The 24,962-nt window shown below is 49.3% G+C and overlaps 1 protein-coding gene across 4 annotated transcripts in view; it reads right to left on the bottom strand.

The window, feature by feature from the left end:
- Positions 1–6,484: 6,484 nt before the first annotated feature.
- The window catches only part of WASF2 (WASP family member 2), a 70,591-nt gene continuing 52,113 nt past the window's right edge, over positions 6,485–24,962 (bottom strand). For all 4 annotated transcript variants that reach the window (XM_019980331.2, XM_070775607.1, XM_070775617.1 and 1 more), the window contains 7 exons: positions 19,753–19,887; positions 19,071–19,224; positions 16,858–16,975; positions 15,706–15,830; positions 13,233–13,388; positions 10,971–11,476; positions 6,485–9,999 (listed from right to left, as the gene is read on the bottom strand). In XM_019980331.2, the coding sequence (XP_019835890.1) occupies positions 9,842–9,999; positions 10,971–11,476; positions 13,233–13,388; positions 15,706–15,830; positions 16,858–16,975; positions 19,071–19,224; positions 19,753–19,887 (1,352 nt within the window). In that variant the 3' untranslated portion in view covers positions 6,485–9,841. The remainder of the gene's footprint in view (positions 10,000–10,970; positions 11,477–13,232; positions 13,389–15,705; positions 15,831–16,857; positions 16,976–19,070; positions 19,225–19,752; positions 19,888–24,962) is intronic.

Below are 24,962 nucleotides of genomic sequence, written 5' to 3'. Positions count from 1 at the left end.
GAGGTGGGGCCCTCAGAGCGCCCCTATTGCACAGTTGGGGAGACTGTTTCCCTGGCCAGAGAGCTTTTGCCTGATGTTCAAGTCTCCTCCCCAATAGTAGCCACAGGAATCCAAGGGGAGTGGGTATACCAACAGGGTTGGGTCACAGCTGGCGGAGGGCGGGCCTGGGCTGAGCTACACACAGTGCCAATCCAGGCCCAAAGTGGGGAGGCTCCACCAGGTCAGGTTGAGGCTTACCTCCTCTCCCCACCTTCCTGGAAGGTCCCTAGGGAAAAGGTCCTCAGTCAGGAAGCACCTGTCCCATGCCAAACATCTCACACAACATCACCATGGTCCCTTTGGGGGAGGGGTGGTACTACTGCTTCCCCCATTTTACAGAAGAGAAAGTTGAGGCTCTGAGAGCAATGAATTTTCGTTTATTCATTGCTGTCCCTGTGGGCAGTGTAAATTCTAGCTGGAGGACACAGTAATAAAGAGAAGAACTAAAATATGATAATGTCAGAGTGATAATATCCTCAGAATCGAGGCACAGGGAGCACATGTAATCTTTAAATGAGAGTGCCCCTTGGGACTTCCCTGGCAGTCCAGTGGTTAGGGTTCAGCTTATCCACTGCTTCTGGGGACCCGTGTTGGATCCCTGGTCGGAGAACTAAGATACTGCAAGTGATATGGAGTGGCCCAAAAGTAAAAAAAAGATACGGATGCCCTCAAAATCCTCACTGAAGGTGACATTTGATTTGCCTAAAGTCACACAGTTAAGAGCTGAGCTGACCTGAGGGTTGAACCAGGTCCTTGTGACTCCCAATCTGTTTCTTTTCTGGGTGAGGGAATTGGTTTCAGGAGCAGCTCAGAAACAGCAAGCAAGGAAACCAGGGCAGGGAGCCCTGTCCTGGGCTATGGGAAGTTTTGGGGGTCTCCAGGGTACTCCTAGGCCTTTGGGAGGGGCAGTGTAGGAACAGGCCTCCTGTTTGCCTCCGCCACACTCCCAAGGAGCACCCACCAAGGTCCCGAAAGAGCAGGGCCAGGGCCCATCCCACCCTCGGCGGACTTGGCTCTTGGCCCCCTCCCCGCTTCCGGCTCCAGGGCCCAGCAGGGCCAGCCTCACTGCTGGTGGACCCTCACGCTGTGAGTCCTCTTCTGTCTCCGTGCAGCTGTGAGGTGGCGCTCAGGCATTTCTGGAAGCCTGCATCTTCAGTCTCGGCCTTGAGTCCTGGGCCCACACGAGGGTGTCTGAGCCTGTCCCCGGGTTGGGGTCTGTGTGCAAGGTGGGGCCCGCTGGCTTCTCCTTCCCCTGGGATTCTGCAGCTACATCTCAGGTCCTCCCTGTACCCTAAGTCTGTGTTCCCTCCAGGAAGCCTCCCTGGCTCAGCCCTCCTGTGGCTGTGAAGATGAAGTTTACACACCTCGCTACACTTCTCCTTAGTAAATATTTACAGAGAAGTTTTACCTTCCTCATCAGAGTGGGGGCCACTGAAGGTTGTGTCCCAGCTCCAACCGAAGGGCCCTGAGAAAAGGGACATGTCTGGCCCTCAAACTGAAGCCGTCTGTGTCTCTTTCAGGCTCAGACTTCTCAGCCTGGGGCTGCTCATCACGTGTGCATGCATGTGTGTGTGTATGCCTGTGTGTCTGTTTTTCGGGGTGGGGTGTGGCCAAGCCTTCCAGCCTCTCTGCCTTAGCCAGTTGTCCAACTCCATACCTGATCCCCCCAGTGACTGAGGCCCAGGAGGGTGAGCTGGGCAGTGGTGGGGGAGGTCCCTGGCTTGGAGGAGGCAAAGGCTGGGGCCCAGAACCCTGCCTTCCTGCAGGGGTAGGCCTTAGGGTGGGGCTGGGGCCCTTCTCTTCTCCCCTTCTTCCCAGGTCCTGTGGAGGGGGCAGCCCCCACCAGGGCCATGACCGCTTCTCCCTGCAATAAGTGAGGAGACAGCAGCTATTAATATAAGATGAGTTCACGGGCTCACAGCTTCTGCAGGCTGGAAAACAGGCTCCTGGGGCCAGGGGCTGCGGCAAGTCTCGTCTGTCAGATTTTCTCCTGGAGCCTGAAACCTGCCAACCCTGCACCCTGAAACTCCCTACATGCAGAGACATGTGTGCACACAGGCACATAAATGGAGGTCCAGGTTCCTGGCTGTTGAGAGAAGACCCACACATGCATACACATCCAGACACGCACATATGATCAGTGTGTCTGCACACCAGTATGCGCACCTGTGCACACAGATGTATCACATGTACACAGACCATGTCAACCTCAGGTACACATGTTCTCATGCAGAAGCACAAACCTAAATGTATGCACATGCCCCTGCACAAATACGTATGCACACAGACACACAGCCTTGTATATACATGTGTGCACACAGGTCCAGGCATGCTTGCATACCCAGACCCATCTGCACACCATGGCACACCCACATATATACAGACACAAAACTGCCCGGGTGCATACAGATGGCATCAGTCATGTACACACATGTGCATACAGGATTACATTCAAGGACTTGTACATGTACACATATATGTACATGCATGTCTTTTGCACACAGTGTACACACAGTCACACAGGTTCCTCACTGTCAGTGTTCAGCAATCATGAACTCACAGGCAGACCCTTGGTTTCTAGCACCATCCGGCTGGCTCAGCCTCCCCTCCCCCCAGCCTCATGACAGGCAGATCAGGCTCCTGCCAACCCCAATGTCTGCCCTTGGCTTCCCACCCCCCGGGGGTCCCCAGATCCCTGATTAACCCCCTCACTAATTGGCCACCAGCCCCTTGACTTTGCTGCAGGCCTTCTCAGGAGCTGGGAGCGAGAGGCTGCAAATTGGCCAAGCAGGTTGGGTCTGGGGAATAGAATGCGAGGCAGGGCGGGGGTGCTATGAGCTCAGTGCTGAGCTGGAGCCAGGCAGGGTGCCCCTATACCAGGATTGGGGGGGCACTGGCTTCGTACCCTCGTGGGAGGGCACTTAGGATTCACATGCACCCAGTCACCTGAGCCTTGATTGCACGCACTTTCAAACACACTAGTCATGTGGGTGGACATGCTCCAGCCCACTTCACACAAATGCATGTGAACATTTGCACACACCCACACTCAGGAAAAACCCCATTAATCAAAATCTTACATGTTGATAAATTCACCTGTCAGATACAGAGACCACTGATATATGTACATCCAAACACACTTCACCTAAATGCCCAAATGTGTCACATGTATACACGCTTGCAAACACGAGTTTACATGCTATACATGCCTATGAATGTACACCTAGGTATACCTGTAGGCATGTAAGAACATCCATCCACACCTGTACATGCACACCCAGAGTCCAGGCTTGTGTGTGCACACCATTTATGTGTGTGCCTACCATGATGGACCCCCAAATAGCCACAGAATAAGAACTCCCACAGCCAGCCACCGGCTTTGTGGAGGAACAGGGAGTTTGAAGTTCCTGCAGTCTAGGGAGAGGGGTGTGTGTTGGGGGCGGGGAGTGGTGGAACTTGCCTAATACCTAAGCCCACTACTCCCTCTGGGTCCTCCTCAGCCTCGGGGCTCCCAGACAGGACGGAGGTTCTGGCTTTGCTTCTCTAGTTCCTGTCTCCTTGGCTCTGGGCCTGAGCCCACAGTGAGTTCTGCTTTCTTGCAGACAGCCAGGGGCATTGGAAAGCAGAGGGTTTCTACTTTCATGCTTGCTGCCAACTTGCTGTGTGAACTTTGGGCAAGTTGCTGTACCTCTCTGTGTCTGCCTTTCCAACTGTAAACTAGGAATAAAAAGCTTGGTATTGGCCATCCTTCCAGGATTGCCTGAGGAGTCCATGGGTTCATCTTCATGGATGTGCTTTACCCGGGCATATGTCTGGGAGAGGTTAGTTCCCAAGACAGCAAGACACTGGAGCTGTGGTGGGGGGTTGGTGTTGGGCAGAATACATAATCCTGTTCAACTCCTCACTGAACAGGAGGGAGCTGAGTCCCAGAGGGAGCCGCAAGGTGAGAGCTACAAAACCTGGCCTCCGACTTCTCAGCCAGGAAATCTTCTTCTCTTTAAATACGTATGCAGGGCATGAGCAGGTGCGTGCACAATCCCCCAGGTAAGGGCGGGGATGCCTGCCTGCTGCAGCGGGAGGGTGTCTCTGCAGAATGCCTGCCACCATGGTACCGAGCATTCTACCAGGGAGAGATTCTTTTGGGTGTGAAAGGCTTATTTTCTTGTCCTCTAGCTTCAGACCCCTCACAAGACACTTCTCCCGGGGCTAAGGCTGGCTCTGGGGAGCACCTGAGACAGCTCCTAGCTTCCTGATCTAGGAGGGAACTAGCTGACAACCACCCAGAGCAGCGCTTACAGAAGTGCTGCCAGGTTGCCCTGGCCGCCAGGCGGCCAGGAGGGGGCAGTGCGGAGCTGGCCGAGGCAGCACAGGAGGGGTGGCTCCTGAGGACTTGGTGTGGTTTGCTTATGCTAGTGCTCCTGTAACTGTGTGCCGCTCTGTGCTCTTGTGTGCACAAAGACAGCATTCTGTGTGCACGTGTCTCCATGTCTGAGTGTGCACAAATGCCCACATCTTAACAGGTGTGTGCATATACTGAAGCTGTGTCTGTTGGGAGCCCCCGCCCATACACAGGGAGACCACTTTGTTCCAGGCAGTTGAGGGCACAGGGTACTTCTAACTCTAAAGGTCTAGGATAGCAGGGCCCCCAGTACAGCTCACTTATTTCAAAGCAAGAGCAAAATTAACCATCATTTATAAAACTAGGCACCAGTGGGTAGGTAGGTCAGCCTGTAACAGAAAACCTTTAACACACCCGCCTCTGACACCAAACACCATGATCCTCGATGGAGAGATTCTGAGAATGGTTTACGTTGTGTGGTGGGCAGAACAGGAGACCCACGTGCGAACTATGGCTCTGCTCTTGGTCGGCTATGCGGTCTTAGGCAACTCAACCTCTCTGAATCTTTTTCTCAACTGTCAAGTGGGAGACCCTTGGTTGGTGAAATAAAGCATAGGCAGTCTCGGGCAGGTAGTAGTTGAATGCTCATTCTTCTCACGACTAGCCCAAAGAGCTGAAGCTCCCAAGCGGAGGAGCTGGAATTTAAGTCAGACTCCCAGCTGCCCAGAACCACATTCCTTCCCTCCAATTCTCCAGCAAGGGCGGCTCCCGACACCACCATTTTGTCTTCTCCCAGGGCGGGCGTCTGGCTGCCTGTCAGTCACCGACCTCGGGAAGCCAAGTGCTGACTAAACACAGGCCTGAGCACGAGGGTGGGGCGAGGGGCTCCGCCGGGGCCAGCCGGCTCCCGCGCCCCCTCCCCGGCACCCCCACCCCCAGCGATGAGCTCAGAGTGGCTGGCGCAGCACTTGCTGACGATTCAAAACTTCTGCCCCCTCTCCTGGGATGCCAGTGGGTGACTCTCTCGCAACAGCAGGCGTGACCAGCCGAGTCACCAACCCGGCTCCCACCCCTCTCCCGGGGCCGCCCCACACCGTCTGCTGGGCTTGGAACAGGGAGTCCGCTCATCAATTACCCCCGGGGACAGCTACTCGCAGCAGCTGTGCTCGGTACAACCGTTGCTTCCTGGGTAGGTCATTTTTTTAGGGTCAGAAGAGAAACCCAGACCTGTCACCTTCCCAGGCAGGAGAGAGAGGGGGCCTGCGGCAGCCTAACCCTTTTATCGGATTCCATTGTAAGTCGTTCTATTTAAGGTAAGTTGCTCGGGTCTGAGAGGCAGACAAGATGCCGGCCAGATGCTGGCAGGCAGCATCAGCATTCTCCTGCCTGATGTGAGGCTCCCCACCGCCCCCCCGCCGCCCTCCCCGGCCCCAGCACACCCCTCTCAGCCAACTGAGGCGGCCTCCACATCCCCCAACAGGTCTCCTCCTAAATCAACACCCCCACCTCCCGCACAGGGCGCACCAGCCAGAGGCAGAGGCCCCCGCCCTCTGAGCCCACCCACACCGACCTCCCTGTGGAGCTCTGGCCACCACCTGTGGCTATCAATGTCGCCCCCTTGGAACTGCTTCTCCCATTACACAGATACAAGTGTGCACACACACACACACACACACACACACACACACACACACACCCCCCAGAGGTGGCTGCGTGGTTACAAAGACTTTCATCAAATTATTTAAAATGTTGGCATTTATGTATTCGGAAGTATACATTAAAAGTTACATAGAATCTTCAGGTCACTTGGTGTGCTAACGTGCTACACACATGAAACCTGGCAGGGACTCAAGTGAGACCAGGCCTGGAGGCACAGGGCTTTGAAAAACTGGATGTCCTTTTCTAAGGACCTGAGAGGAGCAGGGGAAAGAGGAAAGGGTCACTTCAGGGGTCTGGCTCAGCCCCACTGCTCAGATCTCAGTTGCAGCTCCTGTCCCATCTTCAGGGGAAGGGGCCCCATCTTCAGACTGTACCCCATGACATACAAGCCCAGTCCCTAACATCTTCATGTGGCAAACACACCCAAGAATAATCCACCAGACCAGGTCCTTATAAATATATTTATATCAGAGAAAACAAGGCACTTTGGGAGCATTACAGCTCACTCTCCTACACATACATCATTCTAGACAGAAAGTAAAAATTGGTTAGTTTCTCAAGTGAGTTAACTGAGTAAAGTTAATACAATAACAAAATTGCTCCCTAGCCCTTCCTGAGGCACGGGATGAGGTGCATCTCTGGGCACACCTGGTATCCCAGGTCAGCTGGACCCCGGTAGAGCTCAAAGCCTGACGACCCCAGAAAGCCTGACATCTCTCCTGAGCAAAAGCCCCTAGCCTTGGGGCACTGCCCCCCTCCCCAAGCCAGGTGAGGGGGGGCTGCAGTGGGAGGCAGGCAGAGAGCAGAGCTGGGACACGGTGGGAATGCTTAAGCAGGGTCACCAAAGCCACAGAGACCTCAATCTGTCCGAGCTGGTGCTGCAGAGCCGGAGGATCGGCGCCACGGGAAGAGATTTCACATTAGCCCTGACAACACCGCCTCGGCTCTGCGGTGACATTGGCCAGGGTCGTTTCTGAGGGGCGCGAGCTTCCGTTGGACGCGAGCTGGAGCTCAGGCCAGCTGCTCTGAGCCTCCAAGGGATCGCTGAGCCTGCCCCCTCCCCGTGGCTGCTCCTTTGGAATGTACTCATCTCACAACCAAGGCAGAGCCACAAGTCACTTCTGACACTGCCGAACTGGAAGCTGGGCCCCTGGGCCACAGGAATGGGGGCAGGTCCCCTGGGCTGGGCAGAACAGGGAAGGGAGGCGGCTCCTTGCCTTCAGCCCTCAGAGTCCTTAGGGGCCATTGCTCCACACCCTCACCAGCCTCAGCCCAGTTTAAATAATCACTAAACTTGGCTTTCTACAATTACAGGATTCCAAAGACACACAATTACCTGCACAAGGTCCTTTATCATCTTAAAGGGCTCTGGGTTTAAAGAAGCTTTTTCTTTTTTTGGTGCACATATGCATAAGTAGAGCCCAGAGGGCCTCTCGGCTGACTGGGTCCCCAGCCCCCCGAGCTGAGGAAGCTTCGCAAGGCCGGCTGCTACAAAGCGCCGAGCTTGGCTGCATAGATTTTAATGAGAGCGTCAGGCAGAGCTGTGCTGTTGCTCTCCGGGACTTGCAGATCATTACCAAACCAGCTGTAGGATGAGAACACAGCACATCGAAACCCTAGGAGGTCACTGAGCTAATGATCTAATCCTACCTTCCGCAGGCAGTGCCCCTCCCCACCTCCTCCTGCCCCCAGCCCTCTTCCACGGCAGGCTCTGTCCATTCCAGAAGCCAGGCCAACACCGCCCCCTTCAAGGTCAGAGCAGGATGATACGAGCACAGTGCTGGCTCCCCCTTTTCCAGAAAGGAGGGGGATGGGGGTGATTCAGTCAAAGCCATTAGGCCCAAACCCTGGCCTGGCCTGGCCAGGCCCCAAGACTCCTATTTGGGAGAACCGCTGCCCTCTGCCTGCTGCCCTGGTCACTGCTGGGCGACAGCTGGGGGCACCTTCAACAGCCATTTTAGAGTTCTGAAGAAAGCACCTTCAGCTTCTGGAGCACACTGTGGGAGGCACGGCAGGGGTGCACACGTTCTGGTTCTCAGCGCTGGAGCCCGGTGCCCGCCCTGCGCCCAAGACGCCCTATCTGGGGAGACAGGCGGGCACACTGGCCTCTTAATGGCTCCGTCCTCATGACTGCACGCTCTCCTCGAGCTGGAGGGGCTGATGAGGGCTTTGGCAATTACTAGAACCATGTGCTGTGCTGGGGGGAGACAGATCCTGTTTGTCTTTGTTTCAGGGCTCGGAGAGCTGGAGAAGCCAGGAAAAGCCGGTTTCAGCCTAAGAGGCTACACAACAGAAGAAACCTCACTGCTGGCCAAAGCTGACCAGCTTTTTTTCCTCAAGAATAGCACCTGTGTATTAGCTTGGGGAAAAAGGGAGGAGGGAGGGAGGGAACATCATGGTACAGTGAGGAGGGGAGCTGGAAACAGGACCCAGAGACGTCCTGCGTCTCAGCCCTCCTCACAGCTGCCAGGCCTCCCCACCCCACCTCCCCAGGCACTACCTGCGGCCGCTGCCAGCCTGAGGGACTGAAGTTTCTACAGTTGGCAGGACCTATGCTTAAACTGGGGAAACAAACGGGGGAGGAGATGCAGAGGAATTGAAAGCAGCACCTGTCACACTGCCTACCCTCTTCCTCCTCTCACTACTCTGGTCCCCCAAAAGAGCAGCTCTCAAGGCCAGGTGCTGGGCTGGTGACAGGAAAGCGGGGGCAAACGACAAGAGCAGCCACGAGGGTCTGAGCAGTACGGACAGGCCTGGCGCAGGCCCTGAGCCCTGTTGCTGGGACTCCCCTCTGTGCGGAGATCTGGAGCAGCGCAGAGCCCAGAATCTAGCAGGTGCCCACAATTTGGTCCCATAAAGCACAGGGGACTCGGAATCAGGAACTCTGGGCTCGAGCTCTGTCCCCATCCAATGGTGTGACCGTGAGCAAGTCACTTCCCATTTCCAGGCTTCAGCGTCATTCAACCCAAAGACTTCCGTCTTCTTCCAGTCCTGCAGCTCCAAGTCTCTGCTCGGCTCCTAACCGCAGCAGAGGCTCAGATCCCTGGGTGTCAGGGCTAGTTTGGTCATGGGGTCTAGAGGTTAGAACCGGGCTGTGGTGCTTGGAGGCACCTGGTGGCAAGGGAGGGGTATTTGAGGGACACAGGAACAGCACAGTCAGGGAAGGAAGCCTGGGAGGGAGGCAACCACCCCTGCCTTCATAAAGGCACTGTTTCTGAGCAGAGAGGGTAAGACATTTCTTTAGGGGCCTGATGGCTCCTGGAATAAAGGGCATCTAGAAACAGAGATGGCTTAGAAAAAGGCAGCCTCACCCTGTGGATGAGGACAGAAGGGTGAGGCACCGGGCCTGCGGCTGCTCCGCCCTCTCGATGCATGGGAAAAGGGCCAGCAGGCTTCAGGACCAGAAGATGGCTGGCACTATGCAAAGCAGCTGAGGACAAGGATTCTGGAAGACTACAGAAAATGGCTCCTGGGGGAAGGCACCATTCCAATTCAAACCCAATCAAAGGAGTGTGCTTTGGGGTCTTCCCTTCTCTTCAGTCGGCAACAGTCACTTGAAGGGAACAGGGAATATCCCAGGTACTGAACCTCAGCAGCCCCATGGGGCCTGACCTCAGGGAGACGGGAAATACATGGTGATTTGGAGGAAGGACTTGGGATATATCTTTGGTTGCTTCAGGGAAGGCTCTGGCCCCTTGAAATTCTTTTTTTCCTCCCTTTTCTTCCCCTTGGGACTGTTGGGGTAGGCATCAAAGAAGGCAGGTAGGAAAGAAAGAAAAAGGAAGTAGGCGGCAGGCAGAAGAGTTAATCCGACCATTCGTCTTCATCAAACTCAGAGGAGTCGTCTTCCGAATCGCTGTACTCCACAGCAATGCGACGCGACAGGATGGTGGCCACGTCGTTGCCCACAACATCCCGCTTCTCTTGTTCCCGCTGCTCCTCAACCCTGCGCAGCTGAAAGCCTGGAGGGGGAGAGAGAGGAGGGTTAAGAAGGAGCGTCAGTCTCTGAATCCATCCAGGACTGAGGAAGAGGGAGTGGCCCCTGGTGGAGGAGGGTACTGGAAAGGACAGCTCAACAGAAGGACGCTGGAGGAGAGCAAAGAGGGAGAGGGGAAAGCCGATGAGAAGTCAGACAGGCTTTAGGACACTGTGGTCCCAGTGCGACAAGAGCGTCTAAAGGGAGCCTGCCATTCTTTCAGGCTCCCACGCTCTCAGGCTGGTGAGGACGGTACTTCTCCCGAGGCTTTGAGTGAGGAGTGGCTGCCATACCCCATCTAGCAGGCACTCAGTCTGCCGAAGTCATTGATTTTCATGGAGTTGAGCTGCCTGAGGTTGTCTCCTCTAGACAACCCTTCAATTCACTGAGGATCAAACAGAAGAAACCACTTTCGCCTCCTGGGAGCAGAACCAGCCTCTGACAGAGAATAAATGCTCCACAATGGGAAGACGATGATGAGGGAGAGGAGGAAGGCAGGGTGAGAGGAAGGAGACATGGAGACAGGAGGGAAAAGGAGGAAGGAAGGAGGTGGGAAGGTGGGGGAGAGGAGCGGAGAAGAATAGGAAAGGTAAAAAAGTGAAGGACAGGGAGTGTCTGAGTCCAGATGAGGAAGTACCTTCCAAGACAGTGATTCTTGGTTTTCTCTGGGGCACAGAATGAACGCAAGAACACACAAAGCATAACTTTCCAAGCAGTTTGAACATCCTAGGTTAAGAAGCCTTTACTTTAAACCAAGGTGGAAAGAAATACAAACCTCTGCATTTTGGGGTGAAGCCTTTTTTCAGACTGATCTGAGGTCTGAAGTCCTACTCTCTCTCCACCCAGCGAAAGCCATTCCCCTGGGAGGGCACAGGGCCCCCCCGTCCACCCTCCAGTCAGTCAACCCAGCTGCCCAGACAAGGCGCCATGATCCTGGACCCACCACTGGGGGTTTACCTTGACGGATGGCTGAAAGCAAGTCGCTGCGGGCATCGCTCACAGGAGGCAAGGAGGACTTGGGCTTGGTGGTGTCAGAAAGTGGCGGAGGAGGTGCAGCCAGCTGGCCATCTGCACCACTGAAAGGGGGCGGAGGGGGCCCTGGAGGAGGGGGCGGGGGCGGAGGCGGAGGTGCGCCTCCTGCTGACTGGGACAAGGGAGGTGGTGGCAGAGTCGAGTAGTCAACTGCCGGCGGTGGGGGAGGAGGTGGAGGGGCAGCAAAATCGGGGTGAGGCGGGAAAGATGGGGGTGAAGGTGGTGGAGGGGTCGCTGGAGACCCAAATCCTCCAGGTGGTGGTGGGGGTGGAGTGTTTATCATCGGAGGTGGAGGCGGAGGGGCAGGTGGTGGAGCAAACCCGGGTTTGGGGCCTGGCGCAGAGCCCAGAGGAGGAGCTGGCGGTGGGTGGCTTGGGCTGACCACACTGGACCTTTTGAGTCCAGCTCTTTGGTTATTGTCTGCCGGGTAGCTGAAAGGACAAATGAAAAAGACCCACTATCACTCTCAGGATGCAAACACCCACCCTTATGTTAAGCTTATCGATTACCCTAGGTTCATTCTGATTGACGGTATAATTTCATTTTAGCTCAAACAGAAAGAACAACCTGGGGATGGTCAGAAATTCCCAGCCTTGAAATGGGCAGCTTTGTAAGATAATGAGCTTCCCGTCAGCAGGAGTAGAAGCAGAAATTGAGAAATACTGCCTGAAAAAAAGTGGACTTAGGAGTTCTCTAACAGGTAAGGCTGGCCAAGACCATCTCTTAGGTCCCCTCAAACCTTTCAGCTCTGCAAGGGAAGGCGCCCTCCTGAGTCCTCCTCTAAGAGGAAGGGTCAGCTCAATCTTGGAGCCAGGACTAATAAGCCACGCAAGAACGAACCGAAATAAAAATTCAAACACCACCACCCACCAGGCTCCATTCCACAGGCTATTAACATGCACGGGATCTTGTGAGGGCAGGGAACCCAAGCCAAGCTAGGCAAACCTGACCAGGGTGCAGATTCAGGTGAGCACACCTTCAGTGCTCCTATGGAAAAGCCTGAGCGCGAATGAGGGCCTGAGGGTCAGCAGAGACGGGAAATGAATGTGCCGCCAGACTTGACCCAAGTTGAGGGAGCATTAAGGCTCACCTCTCCTGGGTCAGGCCTGCTTGCCTGCAGCGGCGAGGTCTGAGGCATGTGTGAAGCTGAAGGGCCTCTTTTTCCACCTTTGTGTCTGTCCTACACTAATAGCTACTCCTTAGGAAAGCATCCATCTTGGAATTTTCCACAGACCTTGGAGCCTCACTGTATCTGACGCGGCAACCAGCAGGAAGTGATTGGGAGGCAGAAGGAGGTTTGGGATTAATGGTTTCAGACGCCAGGAACAGGGCGGGGGGTGGGGTGACAGCGTGGCTACAGGTCTCCATTGGGAGGGTCCTCAACATCCAGTCTCTGATTAAACAGTGTCCAAGGAGACAAATGTACCTTTCAAAGCTCTCACTTGTTAGGCATCAGAAAGAAAAGTAACTATTTTTCCTCAGGAAACACTGAAATCTAACACTCCTCAGATCCCTCCCCTTTCCAGCCATGACATGCTAACTCTTCCTGTATACACCTCTGCCAGGGACACTGACAAATATCAAAATGGTCAGATCCTAAGTCTCATCTCCTTCTCCTTTGTTTCATTCTTTCTGGAGATTCTGGCCACAGTGAAATGGAGCAGAGGCAACAGGAGAAAAAGGCAACTACTTACTAGGTTCCTAGACAACTAGGGAGAAAGGCTATTCAGTATTTTATGGACAGCAGCAGATTACACCACTTTATTTCATGCTGAGTCAGACAGAGCTAAGCTAAAAAACAGAGACAGAAGCTGGTGACTTCTCTGTTCAGGTGTAGCCAGTAGTTAAGAATTCAGGCTCTGGAGTCAAACTGGCCTGCTTTCCAATCATGAGTCTGCTTCCTACTGACAGTGTGATCCTAGGTGAGTTCACGGGCCTCTGTGCGTCCCTGTCTACTCGTCTGTAAGATGGGTACCTATCTCAAGAGGACTCTTGTGGAGGTTAAGTAACATATATAAAGTTTGCTATAATGCCTGGTACCTTACAGACAATAAATATCAATTATTTCTATTATCCTGACTCACTTGTCTGGAGTTACTTTAGTGGTCCTGGCCTGGATTTGGAACTTTTACTTTGTTCTTGAGTGTTTAACCAACCAGAGTAAATAGAAGAGATGCCACTGTTTACCTGAATTCTGCTGGTGGGGGAGGCAAGTTGTCCTCAGAGAAGGAAGGAGAAGGTGGAGAAATGGAGTCTGACTGTGGTGGTGGTGGATAGTTGCCTGCATCCACATTCTCAACAGAGCCAATGCTGCCATTCTGGTACACCAAGGTGGGTGGATACCTGATAATGAACCCAATGCCAGAATTGTTATTTAAAGCCTGAGTGATACTCTCTTGCTTTCCTAAAAAAGCCCACAAAAAATGCATTTGATTGCTAAATATCTCCCAGATATTTCTACTCCCCCAAGTTGCTGTAGTTGTAATTATTTTATTTTTTAAAAAAAATTTAATGGAGTATAGTTGATTTACAATGTTGTGTTAGTTTCAGGTGTACAGTAAAGTGAATCAGTTACACACACACACACACACACACACACACACACACACACACATCGACTCTTTTTTAGATTCTTTTCCCATATAGGTTATTATGGAGTACTGAGTAGAGTTCCCCCTGTTATACAGTAGGTCCTTACCGGTTATCTATTTTATACATAGTAGTGTGTATATGTCAATCTCAATCTCCCAATCTTCCCCTCCCCTCTCCCAGATATTTCTGTTGGATTGTCTGTAAAAATGGGACTCAACCCAGCTTATCAAAATCATGCTGTTCCTTTCCTAGTGCTGGCCTTGTCACACCCAGCAGTTCTTTGAAATTCTCTCCCAAATGTTAGGAGCAGCCCAGACCCAAATCCCAAAGTCTGTCTTGCGGCAAAGGGCAAAGCCAGGCCCCAAGGCTAGTGAGCTGCAAACACGTGACTGGCACACAGCCTGGTTTTGAGGTCGGCAAGCCTCTGGAGCGCTCAAAGGCCAAGGAGGCATCTGACTGCAAAACCAAACTGAGGATAAAACCAAGCTGAGGATAAATGCAAGTTGCTATGTGGTAGTTGGATGTGGTCTCTTATCTCACAAACCAAGCTGCTGATTCAAGTGGGGTCCTAGGGCTGGCCTCATGAACACCTGTCCCTCATAGCACTGGGCCGTGGGTGAATTCACTCTGGGTGAACAGCAACAAACTTCCACACAAACAGGAACACACCAGGCAGCAACTAATAAAAGTGTGGCCTGGCCCGCTCCACCTCGCCCTTCTTTCCACCACTGCTGGGTTATAAGGAACTCATCTAAAGTAGACCCCAAGGAGAACAGAGTTGGAGGAAACTAACTAAATCAAATGATGCTCTGACGTAAAAAATCCCCAAGGCCTTCAGCCCTGTAGACCTGGCATATCTCTTTACAGGTTTACCATGTAGAACAGCCTTGTAGCCTGATCCCGAACCTCTCGGACAACAGAATCACCATACACACACACACACGTAATGGTTGGCATTCTGAACACACAAGCTGCTGGTCTTAAGAGTCACTGAGCCTTCCTATGACAAGGGCCTGTCTGAACAGGATGAGATCATGGAACAAAATGGCCCCTTTTTATTGGGAGGTGAAGGTAATGGAGGTACCCTCAGGGCTGATTCCCCTGTAGAAAGGTTCGTTTTTTTCCTCTCACCATCTTCATCACTCTTTAAAACAAATCTCTTAATCTAGGAAGAACAAGTGTCAGAAGTGTCGAGATTTCTAAAAATCAAGAATTTCATGGTAGAATTATTCCTAAAAGCAAGAACAACTCAACTCTTTCCTTTCATCATTCCTAGACACCCAGTATGGGCTGGCATGGTTCTCCGACAGCCAGGATGCAAGGTATTTAGGGGAAAACCAGGGCGACATTTATGCCAGGCAATCTCAGCGACTTGGCTTTGAATGTCACACAGGTCGGATACCAGGATAAGCATCAAACCAAGCTTTAAAACCATTTTCCCCCCTTTTAAACCTCTAGTGTGATTTGGTATTGGGAAATGGGGTCAGACTGACATCTACTATTTCTCCACAGAGATATATAGCCTCAGTACTGGCTGCACGGCCTTTCCCACACTGTCTCTGAGGTCCGCTTTCAGTCCCTTGGCCAGCCTCTCTCCCGAGACTGACAAAGGCTGACTGAAAAGTTGCTTTGGTGATGTGCACAAATTCTCTGCCTGGCCTTCCCTACTCCCATGAAATGTCCAGTTCTTAGTCACGACCTTCGAATCAATGCTCTGAAGGCAAAGAACTCCTAAGACCACTTTTCTTCCCTTTCTAGTCTTTCATTTGAGGCCCTCAGACATCGTAAGGGCCCTAGAAGCCATGCGCTTTATTTTCCAGACCACTCTGGTCACCTTATTTAAACTGCTGAGCCTCTAGATTTTTTTCTGTTTTTTAGCAAATTTTCATCACCAAATGGAGGTACTTTAAAGTAGCTGATTAGCAGTGGTATTGATTTAAGCCACACAGCCAGACGTCAGGGGTATGAAAGGTGTCACACCAGAGCTGTCAGGCTGCTGCCCCCAGGTGCCCAGACCCTTCAAAGAATGCTGCCAAGAGGAAGCAATGCTACCAAGAGCAGCACCTACCGAGAAGGCTTTTCTTTGGATTCCACAAATTCTTGACCCATCTTCATTTTCTCCCACTCTTCCTTACGTGTCTTGATTTTACGTGGGTTTACATTTCCTCGATTTGGATTATCTTTCTTTTCTTTCTATAATGAAAAGAAACAGAAAAGCTTAATAAACATTTCCCAAAGTTCTTCATTAAAATTCCACCCACCTTCATGGATATACACCCTAGAGATAATCTGCCTAGACAACATACAGTAACCACAGAACTTACAAAATTGCTGGGTTTAGAGTGACCTAGAGGTCATTTAATCCAAACCACCTCCTGGGCTCAAACACATTTCTTCAACCCCACACTCAAATACCTGTAGCAATGGAAATCTACCATCTTTCTGGGTAATTCATTCATGTTTTTGAGCAACTCTTAACTGTTAGGAAGTTAATAAATAGCTATTTATTATTCGTTATGCCACAAAGGTCAGTGAAGAGAGAAGAGAAATAATGACAGCCATAGATATCTGGGACAGATATAAGGAAATAGTTAAAAAACAAACCCAAACAACTGATGGATTCTTCAGCTTGTGCAGCCGCACTAGCCCCTGGTGCTCTCTTAGGCCTCCCAGCAGCCATGCTAATGGGATTGTGAGGTTGCAACTGCTAGGTCATATGCTTACACACATCACTGGGAGTCTAAGGGGAGGGGAGCACCTCTACCAAAACTAGGCCTATGCCCCCACCCCTGCCCCGCCCAACCAGTAGTCAAGTGTTAAACCGCTCCCGTTGCAAATCGAACACTGTAGAGCCTTGTGCTGATCTCTGAGAAATGAGCTGCAAAGCTGGCGCGGAAGGGACTAGCCTAGCTCAAGTGTCCAGCAGAGTCAGGTGCAAATTGCAAAAGAAATAAATGGTGAATAGAAAAGTCAATTTCTAAAACTCAGCCTGAATATACTCAATTGTTAATAGCACTGGGGGGAACAAACACATTTTTGGTGTGATTTATACTTTCATCTTGGTTGTGCTTGGAGTGGACACATTTTTTTAAGAGTCTCACCTGGCATCCAAGCAAGCAGCCACTCAGAATGATTACTTCACATAAGACTGGCTTCCTTTTTATCCCCCCTCCACAATCGTGCCTACTGATGTGTAGAATAGAAGCCCCTTTCCCCTCACCCTATGCTTCCTCTTCTCTTTCATGATATCCTTGGTGTCCTGCAGCATCTTCTCCTTCCAAAGATCAAAGAAGTACGAAGGGTCTGTGTAGAATTTGAGTGCCTCTTTCCCATCGTCCCTGGGATAGAAATGAAGACAAGTAGCTGTCAGTAGACAAATGAGCTCCCAACCAAATCCAATATTCCAAACACCTACCAGTTAGCAGTTTTTACACTGAGGAATCAAGAAGTCATTCAAATCGACTGCGTATTTTCCTCCTCTATACCAGAGTTCCAAAGCCCCTGAATGGCATGGCACCTCTTTACTTATCTAGCTTTTTAAGAACCTTAGTCTTACATTCAATTCCTGGTGGAGGAATCTGCATGGTTAGGGCAAGAATGGTTTATAGCAGCAGGGATCCTGCTTATGTCTAATGATCTCCAGGGCCGCAGACATCTCCCTGAGGACATTCTGATATCTTGGCACATCAGACGGGATTTCTGCCACTGGCTCCCCTACCACCATCAATTGCCCAGGACTCTCCAGCAAGCATTAATGGCCTTCCACCCACCCAAAACCTGTGTACACATGCACAGCTTCACATGTGTACAGACGTATGCATATACACACATGAATGTGTATTATGTGTGTAGCTGTCATTCCTCTGTAAATACAGGCAACACAGCACTTAACCTATGAGAAGAGCTCAGCATCCGCCCCCATCCCCCAACCACAAGGGGGCCCCAGTGAGAAAAGACAGCCAGCTGTTCTATGACCACAAGATTTAATTACCATCTCTTAGTGGCTGTGACAGAAGAACAGGGTGAGCTGATGAGTGTCAGTGTAAGGGTCATCCACCAGATTCAATGACCCTGGCTGGAAACCTGAACTTTGGCATGGCTAAGTCTCTCCCCTTTTTCAGAAAGCATGCATTACACTATTCTGAACTAAAACAAATTGGAAAGGTAATTCTTTTCTGACCTCCAATCCTATCACAATACACAGAAACCAGTTCCAATCAAGCACTAATGATTTTTATATTAAATCTTATTCTGAGTTAGCCACATCATTCATTTCTGTTAGGCTAAATCCAGAAAACTGAGAAGAGAATGTTAAAAAGGAAAACACCCTACATTAGCTGAAAAATATACTCGTCTTACCATACTCCATTCGATATTATTAAGTGTGTAATCCCTTGCTCTCCTACAAACCCTCTGCCCAGGTCCAACCAGACTCAATGATGGAGGCTGCAGAATCAGATCTCTGCCCTGCTATGTTAGTTGGCCCCTTTGAGAGCCAAGGGGCAGACGTAATTTCACACGGTAATAACAAAGGATAGGTACCATGCACTTTCTCTGCATCTGTGTGAGAAGTGGCCATGTTCCTATTCTGGCTCTCTGGATCAGGTGGGTGTCCTTGAATTTCACACACACACACACTCTACTTTGCAGTACACCCATGTCTCACAGAAGACATCTGCCTCCAGCTATCTGTAATTACTTTTACCTGTTCCAAAGATATTTATGGATGCGAGCAAGATAAATATTCGCTTTCTGTCCCTGCTTGGAAGTTTTTTACACGGTAACACTACCAGACCAGACCACTAGAGGGGAGGGGCTTTAAGCTGTCTATAAGGCTGCCTTTTTCAAGTCCAGCCATAGCACCGTAGGTCCTTTCACAGGGGAATGTTGAAAGGATGTTCAAAACAAAGTGAACGACACTCACTGGAAGAATGCCAATTACTCCTTAGGCTCTGGAAGGACCCTCAGGGCCCAGAGAAGCTAGTCCAAAAGGCTGGCCCCACTAACACGCCCAAACATCTGGTAATCTAGCGGTTTCAGAGTAAGTGGGAGCCTTGCTAAAATGTTGCCCCTGGGATGCAAGCTATAGGACTGCCTTGTAACAAAGTCCTTTTGGTTCTATAATAACTAAATTCCTTGGATGGAGTCCAAGATGGACCTGGCTTATACCAAATTAAACTCTGCAGCATAAATGCTGTAACAAACTTTCAATATTATATATTATATTCACTCATATTATATATGAGTTTCAGAAACCAAACAATAATAAGTGACACCTGTTTATATGGTAAATGTTAGCTTCTTCCACCATAAGCAACTCCGGGGTAGGTAGTACGCTTTTCGATACAATCCTCTGATGTACACAACATCTTTAAAAAGACAATCTAGTGTTGTTAGCCACAGGCTGAAGAGGGGAGAAGCTAGCCAGGCTACCTGTAAGGGGTAAGGTTGTTGAGAGGTGGAGGAGTATCACAGGTGTTGTATGTTTCCAAAACAGGTATGGGGAGAGAGTTTCTGTCAAAGAGCTTCTGGTCTTGAACAGTAGAGCTTCTGAAGGCCTTTCGGGTGTTGATTCCTTGTAGTGATACTGAAAGAAGATGGAAGGCATTAGAAAATGGACGACAGGCTATCTGAGCAAACACTGAGTCACACCAGCCAGAGAGGCCTCAGCTGCTGCATTTCTTGGCTGCGGCTGTCTGCAGCCAGGTTTTTTTTTTTTTTTCTTCTCCCCCTCTGGGGAAGCCCCACAAGGCTGTCAGCGGCCCAGCCATTTCATGACTGAACAAAATGAGGCAACACAAAGGTTTACTATGTGGCCAGATCTAGCAGGCCCCTCCTTAGGAGGATTGAATCTTCCAAGTACTTTTATGGTAGCAAACACGACTGGGGGGAAGGGGAATTTGAGAAAGAGGGAATTGGGGAAATGGGAGAAAGGGAGTATGTGGAGGTGTGGTAGAGATGAAAAGGTTTCTTCATATCACCCAGGTTTGTGTCATTTCAAAGAAGAACTCCATAGGTCTCTCTGATTTCCCCCCTCACTTTTTTATAAATCAGGGGAAAAAATTCTAAGCAACTGCTCAGCAGAGCCTGCAAATGCTGAGCTCAGCTTCCTTACCTTCTTCTTCCTTGGGATCCAGCTGAGTGACTTTAACTTGTAGGCGGTCGACCCTCTCAGCAAGGGAGCTTACCCGAGAGGCAAAAGTATTTGCCTGAGTAAAGAGCTCTCCAAAAATGTCCTCGGCATATTTACCTGAGAGAGCAAAGAACCAAGTCACTAGTGCATAAAAGTGACAAAAATGGTCAGAAAAACTGGCTACTAAAGACTGTACTCCCCACCTCCCAAATACACACGGACCCCGCCTCTCTAAGATGGTTCAGGCTACAGGAAGAGCTTGTTCTTGGAGACAGAGATATACCCTCCAGAGCCTGGGCAGCCTACAATGTGCTCTGTAACTAAGAGTCTTCTTGGCAAACTGAGCTGTCATGAAACTCAAAGCAAGCTGAATAAAATCAAAATGTGTAATACAAAGAAACATCCTAGAAGAGTGGATAGTATGTCTACACATTTGCCTATAGCCCTTAGCTGTTTGCTGTTCTGTAAAAGTACCCTCTGAAAGTAGTTCTGGAAAACAAACTGTGAGTTAGTTAAGTGTTTACAATTAACATAAAAAATAAGAAGTTACAACCTCAATGGAGCCCCCAAAATACACTGAACCACCATGATGAGATGTGGTATCTGTAAGAGGCCTTGAACTGTCACTAACAACTCCTGCTGCTGCTAGGTCGCTTCAGTCGTGTCCGACTCTGTGCGACCCCATAGACGGCAGCCCACCAGGCTCCCCCATCCCTGGGATCCTCCAGGCAAGAACACTGGAGTGGGTTGCCATTTCCTTCTCCAATGCATGACAGTGAAAAGTGAAAGTGAAGTCGCTCAGTCGTGTCCGACCCTCAGCGACCCCATGGACTGCAGCCTTCAAGGCTCCTCCATCCATGGGATTTTCCAGGCAAGAGCACTGGAGTGGGGTGCCAATGCCTTCTAGTAGAGACTAACAGCTTCTTCTAAAGGGTGAAAAGGTGATTTTATGATTCATAAGCTACAATTTTGAAAGTCTTTGCTTTAGGTTATAATCCTTCAAATCTACATCTTAGGGAACAAGTGGAAAGCTGAAACATTCAAGCTCTCCCTGAAAAACAACATACCAGTGGTCTCATTCCACAATGTCTTGTTTTTTAGAAAAAGAGCTCCGTACTTTCAACCCTGGAATGCAAGGAGAATCTGCAGCCAAAGAAACATAACAGCAATCTGACACTACCTCCATACTGTCATTCCAAGCCACAAAGCACATTCTTGCTAGGAATGAAAAGTGGTGCATACGAATAAATATACCATCTGAGTGTGTTACTTGCAAGGTGAAGGCAGGCATAAGTGACTGCGCCCAACCGACAGATCATTTCTTTGAGAATTATTTAAAGTAGATCTGATTTTTAGCTTCTAAACTACATTTATGCTTAGTCCACACCTAAGGGGGAAAAAATTAGTTCAAAAGGCCAAAACTTCACCTTGAGGGTGAACTGCAGCTCACTCACCTTCCCGGTGTAACCTGAAGAGTAAGCATAAGACCAATCAACAGCATATTCTGGATTGCTAGTAGATTTAGTCAATAAGGAGTTTCTAATCAAGGAAGAAGCAAGTCTTTGCATACTGAATGGTTCTGTAATCTAAACAACCATGGGAAGCTCCTGAGCTCAAAGGACTCAAACTGGCTAACAAACTGCATTTCCACTGTGCAGGTTGAAGATTCCTATCTGATCCCTGTCCATAAAAAGGCTAAGTTCCTATAAGAACCATACTGTATTGACTCACAGATACAGAGAACAAACTAAGAGGGAGAGGGAAGAGGAAAGGGACAAGATGGGCTAGGGGATTAAGAGGTACAAACTACTAGGTATAAAATAAGCTATAAGAATACATTGTATAGCACAGGGAATATAGCCAATATTTTATAATAACTTTAAGTGGAATATAACCTTTGAAAATCGTGAACTACTATGCTGCACACCTGACACATATTGTAAATCAACTACATTCAAAAAAACAAAAAACAAAAACCATACTGTATCATGCTTGCCTAGGTAATGAAAGACCGACTGAGAAACACACATTAGTATGGAAAATAACAAAGGCTCAAAGATATCTGGTAACCAACCAACTGTTGTGGAGGAAAAGAAAACCCCAAATCAACTCACCCTTAGATCACCGAAAGACAGCACTCAGGACTTTGCGTGCTCCTCAGTGAAAGGAGCAGTGACAGCAGGAGCAGAGCTCAGTGCGGCACAGTGACTTAGGATAAAAGTCATACAAAGAGCTCCACCACACAGAAATGGTGACGCTGAGAATGCTACCTGAAGGGGCAGTGAGGCGGCGTAGAGGCTTCCCCACTGTCAGGTTACATCAGGACTTAAGCATACTTAGAACCCAAGATAATGCGTGGAAGAAGCAGTAGTCTTCAAACCAGAAAGTCTGAATTTAAGTCTCAGTTCTTTCTCTCTATCCTTGTCTTACTGACTCTTCACCAAGTCAAACTCTCAGCCTCAGTTTCATCATCTGTGAAACGGGGACAACTGTATCTATCTCACCAAGTTGTCATAGGACTAAATAAGCCCAAAACGTAAACAGTTATATAATGAGATTCTTCCTTATACTGATGACTTTTAAGAGTATCGATATCTCAGTATCTTAAGACTTATGCTTGAAAATGAAAGTGAAATTCGCTCAGTTGTGTCCAACTCTTTGCAACCCCATGGACCACACAGTCCATGGAATTCTCCAGGCCAGAATACTAGAGCAGGTAGCCATTCCCTTCTCCAGTGCATCTTCCAATTTAAAATATAATTCCAGTTGGTAATGTGATCAGATCAAATCAGATCAGTCACTCAGTCGTGTCTGATGCCCTGCTCTATAAGTACTAAAAAGTACTACAACCTCTGAAAACAGGAGTGTGATACTTACATATCTTGTTCAGAGTTAAATTTCACTCATTCAGATTACCAAGACAGATCCACTATCAAATCAGGGCATTCATAATAGACATCTACCTCATTCTGCAAAAGATACCTTAGCAGTAGAATTTTTCAAACGAAAACAAATCTTCTTAATGACCCAAGAGGAGGTTCCATTCTCCTAGGTGGTCAGAATACTGATTCAGTGCTGGTTGGCTGCACGTTTTCTAAGACATGGCAACCTAATACGTGAAACGCCAATCTCACTGCCCTGAGGGAAAATAAGAACTCTGGATATGCTATCAGGGAGCAATCCATGGCTGTGAAATTTTTAGTTTTGTGCTTCATGCATTCCATAATCAGACTTTCCCTACTAGACCAAGCACTTCCGGCTAGAATATATAATGCATGAGGTCAAGGTCATAAGCCTGAAGTACACAGGAGCCCATTCCTGCACCCCTCTCTGTTGGACGTAATCCTAGTCATCTTTCAAGGTTCGGTTCATTATGTAACCTCTTTTATGAAGCTTTTCTTGACTCTCCCTATTCCTGCTATGTTCCCACTCCCCGTAGGAAATATTCCTTCTTTCCCTGTATTCTCTGTGCACCGACAGCATGGAAGGACAGAAAGAATAGAAGCACGAATCACTTAACAAATATTTACTGAGCTCCTACTGGGTGCCGGGTACTACACAAGATAGACACTGGGGTTCAAGGAAACAACACACGATTTCTGCCTTCAAAAACCTTTTAGTTTAGTATAGGAGATACAGATAATTTTTAATATAATGTGGCAGGTAATAATACAGCAAGTAATAGGATCTCAGAGGAGTACTCAGTCCAACCTGGAGGAGATCCCTGAGCTGGGTCTTAAAGATCCACTGCAAAGATGGCAAGGGCTCTCTAGCAGTGGGAACAACAAAGGCACAGCGCAGAAGTATGGAGAGTACACGGCCCGTCTCAGAAGCTATGCGCAGCTGGCAATTCACCTTTCCTTCCTTCTTCCTCCCCCCCCTTCTTTTTTTCCCTTTTTAAAAGAATCTCTTTAAAAGATTGTAAAATGGGAGAAGATGGATTGCAGAAGATGAGGCTGAAAAGAAAGGTATGTCTTAAAGCCTTGAATGCCATGTGAAGGAATTTAAAATTAAGTAACTCCATAATGAGGAAGACGGGAGATGAAATACATAGCTAACATTTATGCTCTTATTTTAAAAACATTTTTTAAATTGCAAAAGTTAACACAGACTTAACTTTTTAAAATTCAAACAAAAATAAATAAAAATAAAATAAAATTCAAACAATTCACAATTATGAAAGTAAAAAGTCAGATTTAGTTTTGTGCAGACCACTCTGGCAAGATAAGTTTAAGATTTAAAAGATTTTACACAATTTTTAGGTTTATAGATTTAAAGAGGTTGATCAGAGAAAGGGAGGCCAGAGGTGGGCTAAGAATCGTTTGGTGAGTGTTCAGTTGGGCTGCCCTGGTGGCTCAGCAGTAAAGAATCCGCCTACAATGCAGGAACTGCAGGAGACATGGTTTTGATCCCTGGGTCGGGAAGATCCCTTGGAGGGCACAGCAACCCACTCCAGTATTCCTGCCTGGAGAATCCTTGGGACAGAGGAGCCTGGCAGGCTACAGTCTACAGGGTCGCAGAGAGTCAGACATGACTGAAGAGACTTAGTACGGCACAGCAAAGGTCTAATACAGGGCAGTCGTGGGAGAGACAGGGAGCCAGGGGACAAGCTTAGAAATTCTTAGGAAGTCTGACTTTGCCTCTCAGTGGCTACTGTGTCTGCATGCAAGTTACCTTACTTTTCTAAGCCTTCATTTCTTCACCTGAAAAACGGGAATGCCAACATCTAACCTCAAAGGATTATTAAGAAGATTAAATGAGATAGTCTATATGTCAAGATCCTATTAAAACCTGGCATAAAGTAGGCAATCAACAAATATGAGATCTCTTCTCACCCTCTCTCATTCTCCCCTTATTTCTTTCTTTCTCCTCTGGTAGATTATGGGCTCCCAGAAGGCAGAGACCACTTCTTATTATTGCTGTATCCTCTCAGCACCTGGCACATAAAATATGTTCAATACATGTTTACTGGATGAATAAAGGGTCAGCCAGCTCTACGACGTGAGAAAATCTTGTTTCCATAAGCACAGGCCAACCCTGGCCCTCAGATGAACTTCCTCAAGATAGGAGTGGCCTGATCACAAGTGGGAGAGTGAGCAATGGCATCCAGCAACACTACCCTGGAAAAACACCTGAGAGAGACCATAACGCCTGCTGAGAGAGAAGACGACGCATCATTAGCTAGATGGCCT

Source organism: Bos indicus, chromosome 2, assembly GCF_029378745.1.
Source record: "Bos indicus isolate NIAB-ARS_2022 breed Sahiwal x Tharparkar chromosome 2, NIAB-ARS_B.indTharparkar_mat_pri_1.0, whole genome shotgun sequence".
In the NCBI taxonomy this organism is placed as follows: Eukaryota; Metazoa; Chordata; class Mammalia; order Artiodactyla; family Bovidae; genus Bos; species Bos indicus.
Note: the sequence above shows the minus strand (reverse complement) of the source record. Positions and strands in the feature narration are given on the sequence as shown.